The sequence below is a fragment of the Astyanax mexicanus genome, chromosome 17 (genome assembly GCF_023375975.1).
Source record: "Astyanax mexicanus isolate ESR-SI-001 chromosome 17, AstMex3_surface, whole genome shotgun sequence".
Taxonomy (NCBI): Eukaryota; Metazoa; Chordata; class Actinopteri; order Characiformes; family Acestrorhamphidae; genus Astyanax; species Astyanax mexicanus.
The window spans coordinates 19,965,501-19,987,599 of NC_064424.1; the positions used below are offsets into that span (position 1 = coordinate 19,965,501).

Sequence of the window (22,099 nt, forward strand, 5' to 3'; positions counted from 1 at the left end):
AAGTCTCATTTTATAAGTGCAACCGAAACCCCAGTTCACTATGGCTGCATATAAACTGCTGCAACATGTGGTTCAAATATGTCTCAGGCCACCTCTTGAATCGGACAGAGTAATTAGATTTGCGAATGTTGGTGTCTTGGGTGTGTGCACACTTGCATTCTAAGTGGCTTAGCCTTATCCAGATATAATCCTGTTACTCAAGACACCTGAAGTGATCAGGAGTAAACAGGGTTGTAAATTACTTTCTCAGTGAGGCCCACTAGTTTGTGACCTAAAGCTCAAGTGCACTTGAGCTATGCAGCAGGACAATAATCCGAAACTCACAAGAAAATCCAGGCCTAGACCTGACCGGGATAAGTTTCGGAGAAATGGCTAATCATTTTTTGGTTTTTTTTTTTTTTTTGCTGTTTAATACAAATTTTGTTACTGAGAATTTTTTTTATCCATTATAAAGTGTGTCTCAGGTGTGTTTACACCTGAAATTGTATGTAGCTCAGCCTTCTCCAGATATGATCCTGGCTATGATAGGATCATAGTCTCAAGGTGCCCCATCTCTCAAAGGTTAAGATGTACTCTACAGCTCTGTATGTGTGCAAAAACCTGTGGTGTACATGACAAGCTGCCAAAGCCGGCAAGCACAGTGCTTCCAAAAATGCTTTTCTGCTGATATTCTCTCACTCGTATCTTTTAATTAACACAAGCTGAGAGAGTTTCATATTTTCTTCCTTTTGTGCCCAGTCAGAGGCTGGCGCCTGGAAAAGAAACCACTCGGTGAATAAATGCTTCATTTTAGCCCATCCGCCTCCAAAAGCCAGAGACAATACGGAAATACAGACAGGTCAGAGAGAGCACAGGCCAGGAACATCTTCTGTTACTTTCTGCAGTTCACAGTACCCCAATGCTAGACTTGGATTCACATAACAAACCTGCAGAAAAGTGAGCTGTGGGAATTGCGAGAAAACTACCCTTGGTAGACGTACGGCTCCCGGCTTCTATTTAGTAGACTATAAATAGAGGGCTAATTCAAGAAATCCCTGTGCGTGTAAACTGAGACACGAGGCTCACATGACCTGCTCCAAACCAATGGCTTCCCACTTCCTTTCTCCTATGATATTGAAAGGGAGTTTTGAGTGACCCTGTGTGTGTGTGTGTGTGAGTGTGGGAGAGAGAGAGAGAGAGAGAGAGAGAGAGAGAAATACTAAGAGTGTGTATAAAAAGAAGGGAGGGCAGGAAGCAGCCAGAGAATCCAATGCTTTTGTGATAAAAGTGAACACTGAAATATTAAGGATTCATCCACAACCTAAATGCTAAATGCAATAATTGCTTTGATAGTTTGTTGTGGTATAAAGTGGTGTGTAAATGCATCAAAATGTCATTATATTACATTGTTCATCGCAATTATTGCTGGGATAATGCATTGTCCAAACCATGTTATGATGAGTGGGCACCATTCAGACATCTGACAGACAAACTAAAAGACTGCAATTAGGGGTGACCAGGACCAGTTTAGCCAGATTGACCACATTGAGCAGCAGGCCAGGCAACTAAAAACATTACAAAAAGAGCTACTAGTTCTGTTAGCATTCCATTTACCTCAGAAGTCAAATGTTGGCATTGGCAATTACATCTAACCTAAGCTGACAGTGTTCTAGTTAAACATTAGGATTAGGATAGGATACATTATTTTAAAACATTTCCAAAAAACAGTTAACAAAAGTAAAAAAGGTTTACCACTACTGTACTGGCAATCCCTTTACCTGAGTTCTATGTTGAAACCACCCAAATTATGTCCCACTTTTTGCACCACAGGTTATTATTATTAGCACTGTCCTAGATTAGCATTGTGTGCATTTTGTGGTATTTTGTTTACCCAAACACAATGGAGACATGTCCACAGAAAAAAAACAGGTTAGTAATGTGGACACAAATGCTGATTGACTGTTTAATACTACTGTTGACATGGAGAGGCCATCTTGGATTCTGAAATGAACTTTCCGAATTGGAAATTTAAATTGTGAGAACTCTCTGACCAATTCTCTTTTTCTGACCAGATCAAATGAAACGAAGCTTCCCAGTCTGAGATTGTCTAAACTTTTTTTTTTACTTTTTAATGCCACCACAGCCTATTTTGTGTCAATTTCAAGTAGTTGCCATGCTGTTGCTATGTGGTTGATATTCCAGGTGGTTTTCATGATTTCATCAGACTTGTGAGTCTATGTCACATATTTCACAGCATCTTAGCATTAAGCATCGACAGAGATGGCATTTGTTAATAACTGTATTAATTCCCTGGGTAATAAATCAGGTTAAACTGCAAATTTGATAGCTGGGGCAGATCGAGTTCGGATAGGCTTCAAACCACAAATAATCCACTCCAAAATTCGTTTGGAACCTGACAGAGAACACTTTCTCTCGCAGCTCATGGTGTGGTTTTTTTGGTCCGCACCCGAGTGAGCTTACTGTTTTCACACCTGCCAAAACAAACTGGTGTAAAAACACCCTGAGGTGAACGCAAGTAATCTACACTGAACAGTGTCAACCATGTAAATGCTATATCATCATTAACTTTTCTTTTAGATGTACATAGAACCATATTTGCCAGGAGTCTGTAACATGTACACGTCAAAACTAAAATTTTGGCAGATTTTGGCTGATTGCAAATCATATTTGAAGCAGAAACAGTCAACCCTGACTGTAAAGAACAAAGAACAAAAACTTTTACTCAATACTTGCCTCTGATGTTTGAATAAAAGACAAAAAAAAAAAGATAAAAAAAAAAAAAAAAAAAAAAAAAAAACACATGCTGGTGACCAAACTGCTGACAGCACCAGTACAGTTTGTGGTCCTGCTGTTTACTCACCAAGACGAGTATAAAAGTACAGTTTTCTGACTAAGGTCACTGGAGTCCTGGAGACAAACTAGCAGCAGGGTCTACAATATTCATTCCAGCCAGGCAGAAAACCAAAATCAACTTTATTATCCCCCCCATTATTTCCACAAGTTAAAACCAGGTTTGCTTAGATAGACCCAACTTTGGTTATAGCAACACATGAATAGAATCATATAAACACAGTCAGTCAAAGAGCTAGCTGACAATCTGCACACTGCCTCTGATCAACAATTTGGAGTGGTCGAGCATTGAGGCTTCACTGGGTGGGGTCACAAAGATACGGTACACAGACATTTAGACCGAAACTTATGCACGACTGGCTGTCAAATACAAAAAAATGTTCAAGAACACCTCTGATGCACTGTGAAGTGCCTCTGAACACATCCCACAGTGATCCCTGAGAAGCAGTTTGTGCAGTGTCTTTAAATGTGGAGCATTTATCATATAATCTTTGAGGACAGCAGTTTTGTTTGGTTCTTGTCATTCTAAAGTCTATCAAAGATTCTCTGTGAGTGGCCGAAACTCAGAAAAACAGAAAGAAAGAAGGAAGGACAGCCAAATGAAACAAAATATTGTTTATAAGTTTTAGAGGCGCCAACTTGAGACTTTGACTAAAGTCAACACAAAATAAAAGCTATGGTGGTACAGAACTATCTAAAACAATATATCTGTTTATTAAAAAAAAAAATAACAAACTTACTTTATTAATAGTGTGTGTGTTAGCAACACTACATACTCTATTACCTTGTCTGTGGCGATGTAGGGCTTGCAAGATACTTTGAATAAGACTGCTAACAATACATTTACTGAGCTGAGTAATATAACCCAAACGTAAGTTGTTTAAAACAAAAAATCAGACATGAATACCTGTTAGATACCTAGTTATTTTATATATCTGGCTGTAAATAAAATATTTTAGGGGAGTTGTCAGTGGGACTAAAGCCCATGGAGAAACTGTAATTGTCTAGCTACCATTCCAATCAGATGGAAATCCAAAGGCCTCCTTTGCACCCAAAAAAGATTTTGACTTCTGGGAATAGTCACGAGAATGGGATTTTTTTTTTCATAGTGTATCTGGGTAGATCTAACAAAGCAACTCTCCCCATTGGTTAAGACTTCAAAAGATGGACTGAAGGCCACATATATGAAACATCGTCTTGCTTTGATTTCCAATGGGCCAAAAACGTAAATTACAATTTCAAAGGTTGTGTACACATTTACACAAAAAAAACTAATGCGAGTGAACGCCCAGTTAGAATTCCAAGAGTCTCTTGCAGAAATAAACATCCTCTTTTTTCTTGTAATTTTATATTTGAAGTTTTATATTCTAAACTAAAGCCACAAGTCAAAAAGTCATTACCATTACCAAATCCTTCTTCTGTCTCAAAAAACATCTTTTGAAACCTTGGTGAATTCCACTACCATACGCACAAAAAACAATAAGAAAACACACCACTAACAATGTGAAACAGATTCTGATGCAGTCATAGTCAAACATTAAGCTACTGACTTTTAGCCTTTTCACAATCTCCAAAATCTCAAAGTTTCTGCCCTTAATGCCAAAACAGACCAGAGCACACAGAGTCAGATCTAAACAGGCTACAATTCCTAAAGTCCTTGAGCAGCAATATTGCTTGAATTCCTTAAGCTCTGGTTTGAGAGGAGTGTTGCTTACATAAAATCTTCAGTTGGCTAATTTCATTTAACTTTGAGAAAGGAAAAGCACGTGTCCTTAACTCTAAAGGTTACACGACAAGTATAAACAATAATAGGAAGCACAACAGTGAGGCGGATGACTACAACAAAAAACAGTTCTTAATTTAACAGAAAGATGACTGGTACTGACCAAGACCCTTCTGCATTCCAAAGAACAAGATGTCCAAAACAGTTCTAGGTCAAGGGTGCATAACTCTTGTTTGGGCTTGTTGTTTATTTGTTAAATATTCAAATACTTAACTCATCAGCTAATTGTAAAGTTTAGGAGATGGATGCATTTGGGAAGGTAAACCATTAACCCAAGCTCACCAGGATTAGAGAAATGTTCAATTATGAGAAAGCCTCAAAAGCTTGTTAACTGACGAGTTATTATTGGCTATCTATCTACTGAACAAAGAAGTTGAAAAAAAAAACATTTTGGTACTCATTTGAGCTACGGTGGTGTTCATTTGAAAGGTTAGCTTTTGCTGACTACACGTATGTACAGCTTGATTAATAGGAGTTCTCAGAATGCAATATTAACAATAAAAAAAACAGCTAAGTGTAGAAAACAACACTGTAACGGAATCACATTTAAAACTGCACTGCCCTTCTATTCAGTTTTGGACTAGCGTTTTTTTCACACTTTAAGATGCATCTCAAATCCTTAAATTTTCCCAAAAATCTTCAGTGCGCCTTATGTAAGAATTTTACCAGTCAGGCTGTAGGGAGCAGTTAAGCCACTCTGCTGAAGTGCAGCATTATACAAAAAGCTTCAGCAAAGTTTCGTCAGCACAGAGACTGGAGCAGTACTAGCATTAGCCGCTAACCGCGCAAAGCGTTAGCGAATTTACTGTTCAACGGTTAGTATTATCGGCATGTGGCCTGCTTATAACCCCGGCTAGCACTGCTGGAGAAGAATTAGCATTAGGCGCTAACCGCTCAAAGTGCTAGCTCTTTCATCTTTCAGAGGTGAGTAACGTTATTAGCAGACTGTAGCCAGCCATACCTGCAGAATTAGAAGGAAAACATGGCGACACCCCTGTTTCTTTCTAGTGTCACATAATGAACCTTTTAATCCAGGGCTCCTTATGTATGAAAATAGACCAGGAAATGTACCTTTATTGATAATCAGGTGGGCCTTATAGTGCAAAATATATGGTACTTCAAAAACCTTCAGTTCTGTTATAATGGCTGTTTTAATAGACATCATTGTCAGACTAATTAATGGCATTTTTAAAAGACTGGTGAACAAATAGTGATACTCATCATCTAAAACGAACTGTTTACTCATGAGTTTTGTTACAAACATGACCGAAAATCGTCACAATAAAAAAAAAGTCATAATAAACAACGGTACTTTTACATTCACAAATTAAATACATTTAAAGGCAAATGTTTGTGTACTGCTACTCAAGTGGAGGTCTAAACGGATCCATATTTGCTGGAGTCATATTTTACCTATGTTAACTAGTCAACCTACCTTAGGTTGTTATCTACCTCTATTTTAACTTGAATAGCAAGCAAACAACATGGTCTGGGTGATTCGTCCACCAATGTGCTGGCTAGTGTTAACCCAGCTAACGCTACCGAACAAAGCAGCAAAAACTGACCGGTCACTCATTCGCGCTACAGTGATGTTTATTTGCAGGGTTAGCTTTCGCAGACTGGACATGTCCTTAAATTAAGTAATTGGGTTTGCTAATAACTAACCTCAACCACCCAAATTAATATAAGCAGAGAAACGCCAATTAAGCCTAGCTGGAAATATGCTAGGGAGTCGACTTTAAAACTACACTGCTCTGCTGTTAAAGGCACCGTAAACAACTCCGGCTTTGTTAGCTAACCAATCTAGCGCTAGCTAGCTAAGCTAGCCAATGACTGCTAGATGCACACCTAGATAAATAGATAGACAGCTAAAGCGCTTGGCTGTTTTTAGCCGACATTATGCTTGACAAAAACAAGCCAGCCAAAGGAACTAATTATAAACGTGGAAAGAACTGGTGTCGAAATTCTGTGTAATTTCAGGAATTTCACTGGCAAGTGAGCTAGCTGGCTAATATTCGTGGCTAGCCGAACAAGCTTAGCTAACGTGTGCAGCTTGGTTAGCTAGCTAGCGTAGCTAACGGGTTCATAATTCAGTTCACTGTAAAACATCACCCAACAGAGCGTTAGCAAGAGCACACAAAAGAGACACACATAAACTACCGTATGTTTGATAACAATCCAGTTATTTACCTACGTGTTTTTGAAATTTGTTTGACCGTATTTATAGTATAAGAAACCCACACTAACCCAGAGAATTAGCTTTAGCTGAAATAAAGTGGGACGCTCGGCCAGTGTATCTGATAAAAAATTAATCCGGACTAAGTTGGCTAACCGCTAGCTAGCATTAAACCCGTAAGCTCACACCAGTCAGTGTTTTCGTGGTAAATAGTCCAGCTACTTGAAGTTCATTCAAACAACAGCGGCTTTAGTAAATAAAGGAACTCGGGCACTTTTTTCTCCTTCCTTAGGCGACGAGTTGATTGAAGTTAGATAGGTTACTTTTTTAGAGAAATATCTAAAACTACAAATGTTTTCAATCGTAGCCACCTACTTAGCTAACTCTATCTGAACACAAAAGTTGAAAGTTACCAGGGAAATACATTTAAGCATTTGGTAGTTAATAAAGTAGCAAGAAAATATAGGTTAATGGTGACTCGTGTCAGTGTTTACTGAAAAGCAGGCAAGACTCCTTAGCTAAACTACTTCAAGTCATATTTCTTTAGGCTTCTTTAGGTTGACAAAGACCGAGAACATCACTACTTAGCTGCTATTTTAGCCAGTTAAGCTAACTTAGCCATCCCGCTACTTACTAGGGGTCGTTTGTAAACCTGGGTGTTCGGGGAGGCTGGTATCCGTATAGATGGCAATAAAGCACGTCGAAGCAGAAGCAACACATCTCCGCCGACACTACCATCTTCCTGGCCCCGCTTCCAGAGCCAGGACCGGGGCTGAGGTTCGGAGAGAGGCCGGTAGAGTTGTAGCCTCCCGGAGTTGGGGACAGAGCGGTGGAGTTGCCGCTGCTGCCTCCTCCTCCGCCGCCGCTGCTGCCGCCGCTACCCCCAGGACCCCCCAGGCCGTTCACCCGATTCACGCTGCCGGCCACCACGGTGGAGGAGGACCCGATCCCCAAGTCCGATCCGCAGTGTCCGGCCCCTGCCACCCCGCTCCCCGCCCCGCCGGGCCCCCCCGAGCCGGGGGATCCCGACAACTTCTGCTTCTTCACCCCGCAGCACCCGGCCGCCATCTTCGAACAATCTGCACCGACACACCGCTTCCGACCCATCACCGTCACCGCGGGAAGGGCGGGGGGAAACGCCGACCACACGTAAAAGTCCCACTGCGTCAGGGCGTACGACGGACGATGCTCCACCTTTCCCTCCTCCTTCTTTCCTCTTCCCTCCTCCTCCCGCTCCCGTCCGACGAGCGGCGTAGCTAGCGAGCTAACACCCGGAGTAGTTTGACTGGGGGGGGGGGCGGTGGGGCGGAGAGCTGAGGGGGGGCTGTAGGGAGTTAGGTTAACTAGGGAGTGTGCGGGAAAGTGTGTGGGACTACGAACGAACGCACCACGCACGCAGAGGAGAGCCTCTGCAATGTCACCCGAGCTTCTCCAACGGCCGTATCGTACGCTGCGGTCGTACGCAATGTCCGTAAGCAGGCGGCCAGCCAGCTGCGAACCTCTGCAAAGCCAACGACGCTTGGACGGAGCCGCGGTGTTCGCAGTGTTTGTTGATGGGGGCAGCGGCAGCAGGCCCCTCGCCGCTGCAGCTCGCAACACGAGTCTCTGTCAAAGCGCGCAGACATCCACAGTGTGCAAAAAACAAACAGGCAAAAAAGGGCGTGGAAGTCGAGAGTCGAGAGGCTTCAGGACGCGGCGGAGCAGGAGCAGGACCAGCGTCCACCGTCCCCTTCTCTCTAGCTAGCTGTCTCCCCGGTCCACCTCCCTCCCTTCCTTAACAGCACAGACACAGCGCAGCTTCCCGTGTGGAAATGGGGGGCTTTTTTGAGTACGCAGGACCCATACGGCTCGCTACGCCCCGGCTAGTGCTTTCTTTTTATCGGTTGTTTACTTGCATCCGACCTTGGCTAGCCAGCCAGCTAGCTAGAAAGAGTCGGCCGGCCGGCTTCTTCCTCCTCCTCTCCCTCTGGAAGGATATATAGAAAGGCTCCGAATAGCACAAGTTATCCGCAGCTAGGATGGCGCTTTCTTTTTTTCAGGCACCGCTGCAGTTCGGCTTTTTTGACAGCGCCAGAGAGACGCAGAGAGTCATTTCATCTGCGCGAAAGCCCAGCGAAACACCGGCCGTCCCCTCAATGCGCAGTAGCCTCGCTATTACACCCACCTCCCCCTGGCTCACCCCCGGCTCACCCCCACCTTCACCCCCAGCTACGGCTCTTTTTACAGTAACCCCACCAGCACTGCGAGAAGCAGACTGAGCAAACTGGAAAGTTTTCTCTCCACGGCTTTTAACGTTGCCATCCGTTTATTAGGGCACATTTTTTTGCTTTTGTTTTGAACGGCTCGAGACAGAAGTCCCCGTCCATCAGAAGTCTCCGGACGCTCTCCCCCCAGCCGCACGTGCTCGCTAGTCCAGTCCCAGCGACTGACATGAAAGCCCGGTTGCAGTTTAGCTAACGTTAGGTTAATGTGGAGGAGGCGAGGAGGAGGAGGGGGAGAAAGAGGGTCCTAGCTATGCGACCAACCCGAAGCGTATTCAAGAGCCGTATTCACTTCGTGCACGCCGAACCCAGAATCCAGAAGAGAACGTAACTAGTTTACGCACACTTCGTAGCTACGCATCTTGCGTATTCTTCGCAGCTCCGCGAATCTGTATTCTCAATCTCGGCTACGTGAGAATTAAAAGGAAAAAATGCTGAGGCAGAATCCTCTCACGGAGCCGTTGTTTTCTTCACTCAACGATTTGTCATGTAACGTTAACAGTCTTCATTTAGTGAAGTCTTCATCTGTTCTTGCCCATCTTCATCCTATAGTGGAGAAAGAGACAGAGAGAGAGAGAGAGCAGGTCAGGAGGAGGAAAAGGAAAAAGCTAGCTAAGCTATCTATTAGCTCCAACCGACACACAGCCAAATGTGTGCTCAGCACCCAGCGACTGACTGAACAGGGAGGATGTCCTGGCGTGTTCTCCCTATTCATTCAAATACCCCCAGTCTAGCAAAATGTCAGCAGCCTACACACAACATCATTCATTATTATTCACCAGAGCTCACAGGACACCAAGGTAGGCTGCAGCTCTTTCTCGTCACAGGAAACCTGGAGCTCCTCATCTCGAAATCTTCTTTCTTTTAAGTGAAGATATTTTGACTTTCTCTTGGGTCATTTACACAAGGCTAAAATATCAAATCCAAGACCAAATCTAAGAAATACATTTGTTCGCCATCCAAAAAACACATTAAGAACCTTTCCTTGAAGTTTTCCTTGCCTTATCAGTGTTTTCTCAGCTCTAATATCGAAGGTTAGGGTTGACACATTCTTGACATCAAACATGCCTGCAAATTACTGAGAAGAATCCAGAAGTATGTAGACCAGGGCAAGTCAGCTTTTGCCAGTGAAGATGTTTGGGTTGGCCCTATAAAAAAGTTAATGTAACCAACACCCTCATACAATGAGAAAATGCAGATAATACAATAAAATTTTTACAGCTAATCGCACAGCTCATTGAAAGGAGAACTCCACATTTTTCTTGAAAGTGAGATGGCAGAGCTGGAATTTATGTCACACACTTGATGTTCCAGTTAAACACTGCAAAATATTCTGTATTTTACACATGCAAACACAATTAATCTGTCCACAGACAGTTAGACAGTTATTTATGTATGAGACACAAATACATAAAGGTGCTAAGAAACTGAATAACACTACTACTTTTATTACGGTTGATGTACCATGCAGCCATCTTGGATTCTGAACACTGTGTTGGTGAGGCTCTCACAGCTTTCAGAGTAGAACATCCAGAGTAGAAAGTCTCTCTGGATAACAACTTCAATCAAATGCCCTAGGTGTATTTATACTCCCAAAATGAATACATATGTCAGGTTTAAATTATATAACATTTACTGCCCACATACGTTAGTGAGTCTTTTATGTTGGCATTAGGCAGTACGTGCAAAAAGGAGCATCAGAGTCATTGGTGGATTTGGATTCTAAATAAAATGGCTATATTTATGTTTAAATAAAGCATGGACATTATGTTTAATGGATGGATTTGTTGGACTCATTTGCTTTTTAGGACACAAGAACATAAATTACAAAATCACATTACAGTTAAATGTTAAACATTTAATATACCGCTTTAAAAAATAAGAGAGCACTTAACAATGATTTTCTTAGATTTTTACCAACTTGAAAACCTCTGGAATATAATCAAGAGGAAAATGGATGATGACAGCCATCAAACCAAGCTAAACTGCTTGAATTTTGAACCAGGAGTGCCATAAAGTTATCCAAAAGCAGTGTGTAAGACTGATAGAGGAAGACATGCCAAACACCAGGGTTTTCTGAACTCTTAAAACTTTATGAATAGGAACTTGTTTTCTTTGAATTATCTGATCGGTTATTTCAGCCACCTCATTTTCTGCAAATAAATGCTCAAAATGACTATAATTTTATTTGGAATTTGGGGGAAAGGTTGTCCGTAGTTTAGAGAATACTACTCAATTTTAATCAAACATGTACCTATAAAAGCAAAATAAGAGAAACTTATTCAGAAACTGAATTAGTCTCATAATTTTTTTCCAGAGCTGTACAATAGTTACACTGATCAGTCAATATTACCATCTCCTTGTTTATACGTATATTCTATTTATTCTGTCTATTTTATCAGCTTGACTGACCATATATATGGAACTTTGTAGTTCCATAATTACATGATGTTATAGGAGCCCAGGACCGCCGGCCACAGAGCAGGTATTAGTTAGGTGATCATTCTCAGCACTGCAGTGACACCTATGTGTCCTTGCTGCACTGAGAAGTCCACCAACCAGAACCAACTCGTCCTGTGACCACTGATAAAGGACTAGAGGATAACCAACACAACCTGTGCAGAAACCGATGATCATCTAGGTAGGAGTGTATAAAAGAATGAACAGTGAGTGGACACTGTTTAAAAATTCCAGCAGCACTGCTGTGTTTGATCCATTCGTACCAGAACAAAACTAACGAATACACCACCACCATAGTGGCTGAGAATAACTGGCCACCCAAACAATACTTGCACTGTGGTGATCCTGTGGAGACCTGACCAGTAAAGAACAGAGTGAAAGGGGGATACTAAAGTATGCAAAGAAACAGAAGGACTATAGTCTATAATTCCCCTAATAACTACAAAGGTTTCTATAGGGTCAGTGGAGCTGATATACAATATGGACAATGAGTGCAGAGGTGGTGTTAATGTTATGGCTTATCAGTCTTCAAGTGAAATGATGATCTGCATGGACCACACTTAAGACATCCCCAGAATGCGCTGACGGCAGAATCACTAAAACGTGCTCATACCTTCAAAAAAAGCAATTAGGATTATACCATTTCCAGGATATGCTGCTGATGCCTGAATCAGTGCTGTAAATGGATGACACTGGTGTTTCTTATAGCTGAGCTCAGCACTGAGGATTGAGGGCAACAGGTTAAAACTGAACACACTGAGGCAGCCTCCAAGCCACAGGGCACCTTCAGGTCTTTCATAAAAGTGATATTTCACAGTGTAACCCAAGCCTGTCCCTGCTGCATGTGCTGATTTGCTGGGGGTAGCAAGTTCATCAGGACAAAACATGGATATACGCCTTTGTCAGTGTGTAAATTTAGTGGACATGGATTGAGCTAGAGGCAGCACTAAAAGCATAATACCGTATAATAAACCCTGTAATTTATTCTTTATGTGGCATTGATTCAAAATACAAACACAACAGAACAGCAAATTATGTTATTTAATGACCAGTCAATGGGGAGCCAGACCTAATTACAGGTAAACACAGCAAGACATAAGTAAAAGCTGCACAGCAAGAGATGTGCCGTTGATGGTTATGTTAAATTAATTAGAGGTCAAACTATTCTGACTGGCCAAACAAACACAATCTCTCCTTTCAGAAAATTTTACAAGCTTAGTTTTCCAAAATGTACAGAAACTGCCATATATCTTCACAGAATTATTGTACTTGGTTTATCAGTTAATCTTAGGCCCTGTCCACATGTAAGTTTTAGGTGACTGAAAACAGAACATTTTTAAAATGCTCTTCAAGGTGTTTTATGCAAATGCGTCACAACTCATGCATGTTTCTGTCTATATCTCAAATTAATTGTTGCTCCCTATATTGTGAACATTTGCACAAAGAAAGTTCTAGATTTGAACATATGACTAAATGTAAATACTGTTCAATTACAAATACATGATGCTCTAATTCGATTTAAATCATAATCATAATTTAATGAAAATGAAAACTACATGAACTGCAGTTTTACTGATAAAACATTACACTTAATGGAACTTTACACAAATTGTGAATCCAGTCAAAAACTCCACTGCTTCTGGTCCTTTTGGCAGAGCTGTTAACGCATTGAAGGTGGTTTGTGGGGCTTGGGCAAACATAAGTGTGGCAGGTCTACCAACTGAGTAGGTTAAGTCTCAGACTCTGGTTGCAGATTAGATAACATGGCAGACAATTTATGTTTATTTCTACGGAACAGAGGAAAGCATCTGTACTTTCCACACCAAAGGATCTAGTGATGTTTAAATCCAACAGATTGCAAGGGTGGCCTGATGACTGTAGAATCATTTTTTATTATGAAGATGGAATCTAAACATAGTTACAGAAACTTGGTGACCCAAGAATGCAGTCTTCTGTATCTGTCCTTGGAACTGTTCTGCTGCTAGAACGGTGCTCATTGCTCCTCACTGTGCACTGGGACTCTCCCTGCAAGATGACGCAAGTGTATCAAAGCTCCAGCTTAATTATGCAGTCATCAAACTTCCAAGGTAAATGAAATGCAGCATAATCAGACACAAACCTTCCAATAGACATTTGCATGCATTGTATGTAACATTTTCACAAAAGAAGCCTATGATTACACCACCAGGTCAATTTCACAGTGATATGTGCAAACTATCATCTGTTTTAAATGAACTTGTAAATAAGCAGGGCTAAAGTGTCATGGGCTGAATTTGTGTAGCTACAGGTAAATACATAGGGGTTTGTGGCCACAAAAACAATTAAATTAACTCAAAATGGGCTGTTATTAAGTTATTAAATCACAAACAAAAGAAACACACGTCTGAGTCTTAACTAAAAAAAAAAGAAAGAAAAACAGGAATACTTCAATTTGCCAAAATGCATTTACACCTTTATAGTGATATTCAATGAATACTAAAGTCAAACTGAATTAAAAGCAAACCCTGCTGGTTGACAACCCTGACCTACAGATTCAGAGTTATTCTGTTTAATGCTGCTTTTTGAGAAAAGGTTTGCCCCTGGTGCTCAAGCACACTTACTCCTTGGTCCATCTTCCCGTTCCTTTGGCTAGGAGATGAAATGATACCACGGTGAAAATAGATTGCATATTAATATTGTGGCGGCTCTGGGTTGTGTGTGTGGCTGCCTGTAGGCATGTTTCTGTTCTTCTGTGTGTGTGGCCTTATGTGTTCTGTTGTGCTATGTGTGCTGTGTTACTCTAGCCTACGTAGTTGGTACCTCCCCCGTAACCTAGGGTATGGGGAGGGGCCATGCAGATGGGTGCTGTTTAGGGCACTCACCATAAAGTAAGTGAGTAGTGTGTTTAGTCACTTGGTTCTGTTGGTAACCTATTTGGGGAACGGTTTAGCTCTTCTAGTCTTGTTAAAGACTGTGGGTAAGTGGCAAGCCGGTTCAATAAAAGGAGCTGTTGAGCATTCAGCATGAGTCTCACGGGTCTTCCTTCTTCTTCCACGCCACAATATCTTTAGCTGTCTTAATATGGATACATAGGATGGTGTTTGATAACGACTTATAAGCACACTTAATATGATGACGGGTTAATATTGTGACACAGAGACTAATCTGTTGACTATTGTTTTAAACCTTAATATTTATCCAACGCTTTCCAATGAAGAAAACAATTAACAGTGGTGTATATAATAGTTTGGTCAGTAGGGCTGCTGTTTTAAGCAGCTCAAGCCGAGAGACAGCTTGATGATGACAGAGCTTAATCCATTAGCTAGAAACCCCCACTCACACACACACCTTTGATGCTGTTTCTGTTCATTCTAAAATATAAAACATATAATAAAAATCTCTCTTCAACTACATAATGCACATTATAATAATATTGTGATCATCTTTGCGTCATTCAGCATTTTATTATTGTAAAGCACTAACAAGAGGTAACAAGAGGGCTCAATAACCAAATGATACACAGGTGGAAAAACTAATCAATAGGCGGGGCTAACGTGGAGACAAGATGGAAATTAAAAACAAAACAAAACGGAGCAATAAAGGCATGACAAGCAGCTGAAGGACAGCATGCTAATTTATAAAAACAGTAACTAAAACCATCTATAAATCACCAATAGGATGTGGCTTTTATTTTACCAATTATATTTACCTGACCCTGAATATCAGCCTCTATCCAGGAGTCGTTTAGCTACGTAGCTACATTTAACTAGCATGCGTTATTGTGTGTTACTGTATTTTAAATGTTGGGACAGTAGAGAAGAGAAACAGGTCGTGCTGTGTTAGTTTAAGGTTAAAAAGGCTGCAATAAATAAGTCTCTCTTAGATATTCCTGTAGTTAATACTTAAGCTCATAGACGTAATATACATGTCTATACTGAAGCCAGATTCATTAGTAAAAACGCTTACTGCTGTTTACCGGAAGTTGTAGCGAATATTAGTTAACCCATAATAAAAGTCCTTACCGTGCAGCATTTTTTTTGCATTTCACCAGCCTGTCTCTCTGCGTGACACCGGCAGTCCGGTGTTGTGCCGAAATCCGACTCCCCGCAGAATCCGACTCCCCTTCGCGGGCGCGCGCATGACGTTAACTTGCAGGCGCAACTAAGAGACTCGCGATTTTGATCACTTCTGTGTGTTAATTACGCTTTATCTTTCATTTTCCTTCACATCAAACAGCACAGTGTAATCAAAAGCCAAATGAGGACTCTCATTGTGATTAGTTTGGGTAAACCAGGGCAGTTTAATATAAGGAACTATTCACAATGTTTCTCGCAACATGCTTTTTAGTCATAATGATGAGTTTTACATATTAAACACTGTTTTAATCCACAACTGCATACCTGTCAAGTCTCCCGTTTTGGCCGGGAAACTACCGTATTTTACTCCTCTTTCCCGCCGTCCTCCCGTATTAGTATTTTCCCGTAAATTTCCCGTTTTATATTAAGATTAAAAATATATATATTATTGAGGAGACAGGGCACTGACCGCTCTGTGTCTCTTAACCAATCGTGGAGCCGGTTCAAGGAGAAAGTCCCGCCTTTCAGGAGAAACAGCCAATCAGCTTGCAAAGGAGGGTCAGCGTGGGGAAGCCCCCCGTCGCTGTGAGTTCAGGCAGCTAGTCGGAGCTGCTGATGGTAAAACAGATCTGGATATACAGCGATTTTTCTAAAAGAAAGGTAACGGTAGGCTAATCATGTAAACTGTGATGAGATTTTTCTGATAGCTGCTTAAAAATACTCGTCTCCAAAATAAAACACACAGATTAAACCTTTTAAAATAAAAAAATTACAGCTTGTGATTCAGTTTAACTAGAAATGTGGAGAGGACCGAAATTAACTGAACTGATCAGTAATTTTACTGATGGAATATGTGTGGTCCATTGCCTTTTAGTAAAAGCTCATAATACTATTTTTAGGTCACCTACAGTCATTTTGCAGAATTTGTGCACCCATTGTTCAATTTTAAATCTATTAAATAAATAAAAATATATATAATATAAAAGAGTGCATTTAAAGGCAAAAAAGACATGAAATCTTAACTTTTTTTTAAATATCTAGAAGGGTTTTTAATTTGGCTGTATTAAAAGAATGACATATGTAGGAATGTCCACAACATTTCAGATTCTGATAATCTAATTGTAATGTGTAAGTGGTTCACATGTGGTTATTTTAGATTTTTTGTAAACCTGCCTTAAAATGTAAGAGATACTGAACCTTCGTTGGGCTGGTGGGACGACTTTAAGCGGACGGAGGAAAATATCCCTTATTTTTAAATCTAAAACTTGACAGGTATGCAACTGTGAAGTGAAAACACATCCGACGGTGTGTCATTGCACTATACGCTGACTTTTTTTTAATTTTTAGTTCACACTTTACTGCATAATAAAGTCGCCTGAACCTAAAAATGATAGTAGCAGATTTATATAAATAGATTTGTGTTGAAATGCTAGTAGCTTTCACATTCACAAGGATAACTTGTTAAAATGATGTTCATCTTTTGCATTAACATATGAATGATTCACTTTTGGTGTCTTATCTTTCCTTGTTCAGTAAACATTACATACTAAAGGCTTTATTGGGGGTTGTATAATTTTGGCAGTAGAGTATGTCCTGTGATGCATTTCTTTAATAGGGGGGCTTCTAATGGGGGGAGTATAATTTTGGCAGCATCATTTTTATGCCTGCCGAAATCATACTCCCCCTATGATCTCAGCACTGCAAGGTCTCAATGTCCTGTAATTTATTTTACATACATGTCCTGGTGTGGAGAGTATGTCCTGTGATGCATTTCACTCTATCTTTAACAGGGGGGCTTCTAATGGGGGAGTATGATTTCGGCAGGCATAAAAATGATGCTGCCAAAATTATACTCCCCCCCCTTAAGAAGCCCCCTGTTAAAGATAGAGTGAAATCCATCACAGGACATACTCTACACACCAGGACATGTATGTAAAATAAATTACAGGACATTGAGACCTTGCAGTGCTGAGATCATAGGGGGAGTATGATTTCGGCAGGCATAAAAATAATGCTGCCAAAATTGTACTCCCCCCATTAGAAGCCCCCCTATTAAAGATAGAGTGAAATGCATCACAGGACATACTCTACACACCAGGACATGTATGTAAAATGAATTACATGACATTTAGAACCCCGCAGAGCTGAGATCATAGGGGGTGGGGGTTAATTTCGGCAGGCATAAAAATATTATGCTGCCAAAATTATACTCCCCCATTAGAAGCCCCCCTATTAAAGATAGCTCATTGTGGATTAAAACAGAGTTTAATATGTAAAACTCATCATTATGACTAAAAAGCATGCTGCGAGAAACATTGTGTATAGTTCCTTATATTAAACTGCCCTGGTTTACCCAAACTAATCACAATGAGAGTCCTCATTTGGCTTTTGATTACACTGTGTTGTTTGATGTGAAGGAAAATGAAAGATAAAGCGTAATTAACACACAGAAGTGATCAAAATCGCGAGTCTCTTAGTTGAGCCCACAAGTTAACGTCATGCCCGCGAAGGGGAGTCGGATTCTGCGGGGAGTCGGATTTCGGCACAACACACCTTCCGCGAAAATCCGATTTTTCTTGTTCTTTGTGGAATACAGTAGGTCTCTCTGAGTTGAATGTGTACACCTGCTCATTAAACTGTTTTGCAGCCCCCATTGTCTGCAGGAGCTAAGCAAAGAAATCCCCCCTCCCCCCCTCCGAAAAACGGGTGAATTTTAAATTACCTTTCTGCCTACGTAGGCAGAAAATCACAGACCAGCCCACCTTGGCTCGAGAAACTCCCAGAGGCGGAGCTGAAGCTCACGGTGAATTTATATGGAACGCCAAACAGCCCAAAAAACGCCTGGACCAGACGCCTTTTATCGAAAAGAACGGCGTAAAATACGGCGTTCTGTGTGGGTTTTACGCCGTAATATACGCCGTATGATTTCAAGACGCCGTAATATACGCCGTATGATTTCCAATACATTTAAACTCTGTTCAGCCAATGCTCTTACAGAGAGACTAACGGTGAATTTACACTGCTCCGACGCGACAACGCACAGCGACGGATCCCATTCATTTTCAATGGGAAGCGCCGCCTCCGTCAGACGCAGTCGCGCGGTGCATCATGGGTCCGACGCGTCGAGAGCGGGGGATGCGATGCGATGAAAAGTTGAGCCGAGCTGAACTTTATGCAAATGAGTCCGTCCAACGCAATGCGTCTATCCAATCAGAGAGCAGGTGTTGGCCTGTAACGCGTCCTCAGCGCAGCGCATGAAAACATTTTAGTTCCACTTTCAAGCGTCCAGAGAAGCCTGGAAGAAAAGTTTCAGGCTTCCCTGTTCTTTCTAAAATCCCTGCTCATTCACAGGGACTCTGTCAGCGAGGAGAAAGGCTGCTGTGATTGTTGGAGTCTCTGGTGGGTTTTTAAAATATTAATATGTAATTTAATTGGAAAAGTTTGCTTTTTTCAGCTTATATACTGCTCACTAGACAGTGTAATGAAGCTCATTCAAACATTTATATCTATAAAGACATTTATATTTATTAAGTATTGGAAATAATAATAGCTTATATAAAAAGCATTTCCCATTTATTAAAACGATTTAATTGGACGACGCAGGGAACGCCTTTGTCACGCCCACATGCGACCGGTTGGAGGGGGGTTGTGCAACCATGTGCGTTGTCGCGACGGAGCAGTGTAAATTCACCGTCAGTCTAAAGCAATTCACTGCAGATCCGAGCTCCTGAACCAGAGCTCTTCAGTTTTTAAATACAAATTTACAATATACCTTCTTCAGACATTCCCGCTGGTGCTCATGCCTTTTATTAGTCTAATATTTATGCTGTTCAATGTATTTTAAATAAAATGAATAGTAGTAGGGACGCCCCTTGTGCATGAATTTTATTAATTAATAGTGTGTTTCTTTTTAGGCTACGTTTGGTAAATGATAGCGAATAGGGTCATTCTGCTATATTACAAGAGTTTCTTGGTTTATTAGCTCTTAAATATTTGGCCAGGTACTGTATCAGTATTTATATTATTTGAAGGATCTAAATAACAGGAGTGTTAGTAATCATAAAATGTAAGGAAACGTAAATGTTTATAAGATATACAGTGATAAACCAAAAAAACACTTTAAAAAAAACACCCCGACAGCTGAATATTCAAGGACACGGAGGTGTTGGTAGAGAGAAGGATGACGGCTAAATTTATACTCCACGAAGAACACTCTCAATCACTGGATAGCTCAACTTACCGATCATTCAATCATTCAATCAATAAATCTTTTTTTCCTCTCGGGAGTACATCATTTCCAGTGTAGCCGAGCATTTACAATTTAAAAGGGACTGACAACATTGAGTAAGAAAATAGAATTAATAAGAATAAATAAAAAATAAAAATAAAAAATAAATAAATAAATATATATATATATATATATATATATATATATATATATATATATATATATATATATATATATATATATATATATATATATATATATATATAATCAATGCCAGGCTGATTTGCCCCTGTTTGTGCAAATAAATGATTTTTAAGACCACCAGAGACAAAATTATGAAAATATGAAAATTGCAAAAAGTACACAACAACAATGTTAAATTCAAAGGATTTACAGTAAGATTTAAAGGCCTTTTTTAGGGCAAATAAATGACAAGACTTGATAAGACATCCGCAAACCGTGAATAGGTGTCTATACACAGGAACGTCGCTATAGCCCCTTTTTAGGGATGTTTTAATTGTTTTTACAGAAGTGTCTCTCTAATATGTTAAAAATATTCAAATCTTAAAGTATACTACAATTAAAGAATTTTAGTAACAAAATCAATCTCCCCACGCAGCGCGAAAGATCTGATCCACTTTGTCTCGGAGCCGCGTCAAGAAAAATGCATACACGCACGCAAAATTAAACAGCGCTTTTTTAAGCTAATGATCCAGGCTGTCCAGCATTTAGACTGGAGTGAGTTAGGCTAGCTGTGGTGCTGTTGGTCAGTTTGTGTGTTCATAATAAATACAGTGTATTGTACTGCCTGTATGTGTATCAGCTAATTGATGTTACATAATAATAGAATATGATGAGATAAGTTGACACTCATAATGTGCGTGGGGCTTGCCAATGAGTTTGGATACTGAATAGATCTTCCAAAGTAAAGAGCCAGATTAATAATTTAATGAAGGTTTCTAAGCGACTGAAGTAAATATAATATAATAATAAATATAAATATAATAAATATGTAACTTGTAAGTCTATGTCTGTAAATGACATTACTTGTTTCCTTATGGAAATAGAAAAATTACCGGATCTGCTGAAGCATAAAAACTAATATTAATAATATTATGCTTAAACAACAACAAAACAATAATATTCATAGTAAATTAAGAATAATTTACATCTTATAATAATAATAATAATAATAATAATAATAATAATAATAATATTATATAATTATAATATATAATTTTATATAATATAATATATATATAATATATTATAATTATACTGTATAATTATAATATTATAATAAGAATAAAAATAAGAAGAATCAGCTTCCTAATATAATTTGTAACTAATTTAATAAATTAATAAATTCATTTATTGAAACCCTGATGTTTTTGCAACAATAGGGTTCTTCATGTGTGATATACTGACAAGGTGATGTGATTTCCGTCTGGATAAAAAAAAAAGTGGGGAGCTGCACAGCATTTTGCTTTCACCTAAACCTAGAGTTTATTTTTACATTGATACAGCATAAATATTAGACTAATAAAAGGCATGAGCACCAGCGGGAATGTCTATAGATGGTATATTGTTAATTGTGTCTAAAAAACTGTGTCTGAAGAGCTCAGGAGCTCGGATCTGCAGTGAATTGCTTTAGACTGAGTCTCTCTGTAAGAGCATTGGCTGAACAGAGTTTAAATGTATTGGCTTTCAAAACTGGAAGGTGGAGCTCATTATCTTATTATTAAACGCCGCTTTTTACGCCGCTTATTACGGCGTCAAGAGAGACACTAAAACGCCGCTTTTTACGCCGTCTCATTGCACTGAGACGGCGCTCTGTACGGCGTGCCAAAAGGGTCGAAAAACGCTGTGGGAAACGGCGTCTTTGTGCTTTTAGCGGCGTTTTTAACGCCGTCGTGAAATCATACGGCGTATATTACGGCGTCTTGAAATCATACGGCGTATATTACGGCGTAAAACCCACACAGAACGCCGTATTTTATTCTTTTCGATAAAAGGCGTCTGGTCCAGGCGTTTTTTGGGCCTTTTGGCGTTCCATAAGAGCGGGGGATGCGATGCGATGAAAAGTTGAGCCGAGCTGAACATTATGCAAATGAGTCCGTCCAACGCAATGCGTCTATCCAATCAGAGAGCAGGTGTTGGCCTGTAACGCGTCCTCAGCGCAGCGCATGAAAACATTTGTCACGCCCACATGCGACCGGTTGGAGGGGGGTAGTGCGACCATGTGCGTTGTCGCGACGGAGCAGTGTAAATTCACTGTCAGTAACA

At 40.2% G+C, this 22,099-nt stretch overlaps 1 protein-coding gene across 1 annotated transcript in view; it reads right to left on the minus strand.

Moving 5' to 3' along the window:
* The window catches only part of ammecr1 (AMMECR nuclear protein 1), a 73,945-nt gene extending 64,980 nt beyond the window's left edge, over positions 1-8,965 (minus strand). Inside the window, exon 1 of the mRNA XM_007247058.4 lies at positions 7,444-8,965. Coding sequence (XP_007247120.1) covers positions 7,444-7,916 — 473 coding nt within the window. The 5' untranslated portion in view covers positions 7,917-8,965. The remainder of the gene's footprint in view (positions 1-7,443) is intronic.
* Between the last annotated feature and the right edge of the window lie 13,134 nt (positions 8,966-22,099).